The sequence below is a fragment of the Echinops telfairi genome, unplaced genomic scaffold (assembly GCF_000313985.2).
Source record: "Echinops telfairi isolate 266 unplaced genomic scaffold, ASM31398v2 ScPeMD7_7425;HRSCAF=8463, whole genome shotgun sequence".
Taxonomy (NCBI): Eukaryota; Metazoa; Chordata; class Mammalia; order Afrosoricida; family Tenrecidae; genus Echinops; species Echinops telfairi.
This window is the reverse complement of record NW_022111325.1, coordinates 1,662,896-1,666,184: the sequence shown is the minus strand read 5'-3', so window position 1 is coordinate 1,666,184 and position 3,289 is coordinate 1,662,896. Positions and strand designations below refer to the sequence as shown.

The 3,289-nt window shown below is 57.8% G+C and overlaps 1 protein-coding gene across 1 annotated transcript in view; it reads left to right on the top strand.

Annotated features, from left to right (window-relative positions):
* SHC1 (SHC adaptor protein 1) overlaps window positions 1-3,135 on the top strand; it is a 7,251-nt gene extending 4,116 nt beyond the window's left edge. Inside the window, exons 9-11 of the mRNA XM_045298350.1 lie at window positions 59-203; window positions 368-606; window positions 1,351-3,135. Coding sequence (XP_045154285.1) covers window positions 59-203; window positions 368-606; window positions 1,351-1,479 — 513 coding nt within the window. The 3' untranslated portion in view covers window positions 1,480-3,135. The remainder of the gene's footprint in view (window positions 1-58; window positions 204-367; window positions 607-1,350) is intronic.
* Window positions 3,136-3,289: the final 154 nt, after the last annotated feature.

Genomic DNA, 3,289 nt, shown 5'->3' with positions numbered 1-3,289 from the left:
GGGAGTGGAGGTGGGCTGTGCTACAGGTATAGGGGCCAGAGTCTGAGTCTCAGTAAAGCCCCCCCTTTCCTCAGCAGGTCGAGAGCTCTTTGATGATCCCTCTTACGTCAATGTCCAGAACCTAGACAAGGCCCGGCAAGCCGGGGGCGGGCCTCCCAACCCTGCCGTCAATGGCAGTGCGCCTCGGGATCTCTTCGACATGAGTGAGCGCCCCTTTCCCACTGTGCATGCCCATCTTCCCTCTGGGGTTCCCCTCTTCTGCCCAGGTATCTGCTCTTTCCTTCCCGGCCTCCCCTTGCTGCGTGTCTGGGTCCTGGGTTGTGTGCTGTGCCAGCTGTATCTACTGGTCCTTCCTCTCCACCTGCAGAGCCCTTTGAAGATGCACTCCGGGGGCCTCCGCCTCCCCAGTTGGTGTCCATGGCTGAGCAGCTCCGAGGGGAGCCCTGGTTCCACGGGAAGCTGAGCCGGCGGGAGGCCGAGGCGCTGCTGCAGCTCAATGGAGATTTCCTGGTTCGGGAGAGCACCACCACGCCGGGCCAGTATGTGCTCACCGGCCTGCAGAGTGGGCAGCCCAAGCACCTGCTGCTGGTGGACCCTGAGGGTGTGGTGAGTATGGGGCGGTGTAGGAAGGAATGGTACCTCCCAATGCATTTCTGTTCTTTCAGTCATGCCCCCGAGATGCTCCCTGTGGGGCACTCTGGTTCTTCAGAGAGCCTGGTGCCCCCTCTCCAGCAGCTTAGGATTCCTTCTCTTCTCACACCCCTAAACCCGAGAGCCAGCCCTCAAAGCCCCGAATATTCAGCCCTTGAGGGTTGAAGGAGTTTGGGTGGTCATCTCGCTTGAGCCCCTCTTGGGCACATCACACACCACACTGGAAAGGTGGTTGGTACTTGGTCAGATGGAGGCTAGACTTCAAGCCTCCTCTTGCAGTACTTGGGGGGTCCTCTCCCGCTCCCCAGATTGGAGACTCAGACCAGCACCCATCTTTCTTCTGTCTGTGCTGGCCTCACTCTGCCCCTTACAACTTTGATCTCATTAACCGGCTTTGCCAACTTCACATCTTTTTCTCCCTGTGCCGCCTCCTCCAAGAACGTGCCAGCCTCCTCTAGGGTAAGGCAGGAGCAGATGCCCCTCAGTGCCATGGCTCTGGAGCTGATGTCTGCTTTGTCTTTCCCCGGGTCACTGCCCTGCTCATGCCCGCTGTCTTCCTAGAGCAGCTTCAGTGACCAGCTAGTCCCAGCCCCATGCCACCTCTCTCTCCTTCTCAGCCCTCTTCAGTATTCTAGCTTCCTCAACCCTGGATGCTGGTGTCTTCTCCACCTCTTCCCCTCTCCCTCCTTCCCTCCCCAGGTACGGACAAAGGATCACCGTTTTGACAGCGTCAGTCATCTCATCAGCTACCACATGGACAATCACTTGCCCATCATCTCGGCGGGCAGCGAACTTTGTCTCCAGCAGCCTGTGGAGCGGAAACTGTGATCCATCTGGATGCCATCTCCCTGAGGATGCCCTCAAGCCCGCCTGCCCTGTTTGGGACTCTCGGGACCTCTAGCTCTGTGGCCGTGGCCTTGGGTTAGAGCTGGCCGTGGCGTGGACACATGAGCTCAGCGGCTGGCTGAGCGGGTTTAAGTCAGGAGACTCGGGCAGAGCCTTGCTTTCCCCCAACCTCACCAAAGTATTACTGTACAGAGTGGCCTCCTTCCCTGGGCCTGCCTGTGCCAATCTGTAACCCCTTTCCCCAGGAAGGTGGGTGCTTGAGACCTAGGCAGCACCTCTTTGTGCTAGAAAATGCCCTGTGGTGAGCTGTCATCCTTCCAGGGAAGGGGGAATGAGTCATACCTTTGGTCTACCCCTGGGCTCAGGGCACTTCCCCTCCCCCCCTCCCCCACCCAGTGTTTAAACGTTGTGCCTTTGACCACCTCCTAGGTCTGAAGATATTTTATACAAAGAGTTCTCCTTGGGTCCCTGAGGTCTGGACTTGGGTCCCGGACACCTTGGCTTCGGGACTGTCCTTGCCTTACTAGGCAGTCCCTCCATTGTGAGTTGGGAGAACAGGCAGGAAGAGTAGCTGTCCCCTCAGGGGATATGCAACCCATATAAAGTCAGGGTCCCAGCGCCCCTCTCCCGGCTAGGGGGGAGATGGACCCGTCCCTTGCTCAGTGCCTCCTGGCCGGGAGCCCCCTCACAGACGGGGTCTGTATATACATTTCATAACCCCTCCACCCCCTCCCGTGTTGCATGCACGTAATACTCCACAGCCAAAGGGCAGCCCTTCTTCTGGCAGCTTCTGCCCAGCCTCCATCTGCCAGAAGGGTGGGAGACGGGGGAAGAGCAAGCGTTGGGTTGCTGTTAACCCCCAAGTAGGCAGTTCAAACCCACCAGCGACTCCTCAGGAGAAAGATGAGGCTGTCTGCTCCCTTAAGAGATTTGCACCCCAGCAAACTGTCTAGGGTGGCCATGCATGGTGGTAGACTTGGGTAGGTACCATTAAGGCTTTGGGTGGTACTAGCAGTGGGTGGGCACAGATTTTCCCAAGCGGATTTTTGTGGTGGAGGGATCGGGTAGGAAGACTAAAGCAGTAGACAATCCCCAAAGGCCATCTCGAGATTTGGATCTGCTTTTACTTTATATTTTATATGCATTGGTTTTTAGGGCTGTAGATGGACATTTCCTGATTTTGTTTTACATGGCTTATTCTGGAGCACAAAATTATTATAATCGATTCTGTTTATGTAATCACCTCTCCAACTTTGCAAAGCCCTTTTTACAACTTTTGGCATTTCCTCACCCTGGTCTGTGAGGCAGTCGGGAGGGGCAGCATTATCTTTTTTTACCGGAGACCCCAGGCGGAGGAAAGTGGCTTTGGAGCTGGGACTGGAGGAAGCGCGGCCCCCTGGCCGCCGAGGCCAGCTGGCAGCGGGCAGGCGTTGGGCTAAGTACGAGTTGAGGTTTCACGAAGGGACAGGCACACGCAAGCCTGCAGGTAGCTATTTATTGTGGCCCGGCCCTGGCTCGGCTCGCAGCGGGCCTTGCGGATACGGGGGTCGGCTCGGTCCGTGTTTCGTTTGGATGTTTTCACGGGTCTCACCTTATACCAAAGGGAAATAATCCTTATTAAAGTCCGTATTTCTTCTACCTCGGCCTCGTCTTCTGCCCCCCTCTGGGGCCTTTGTTCGCGGTGGGCACGGTCGGGGCGGGCGCCGACCCACCTGGCCGCGCCCGCTCGGGCCCCGCCGGCTGCCGGCGGCTCGTGTTACGGGCAGGCCCGGAGGGTGGGGCCAGGGTCGGC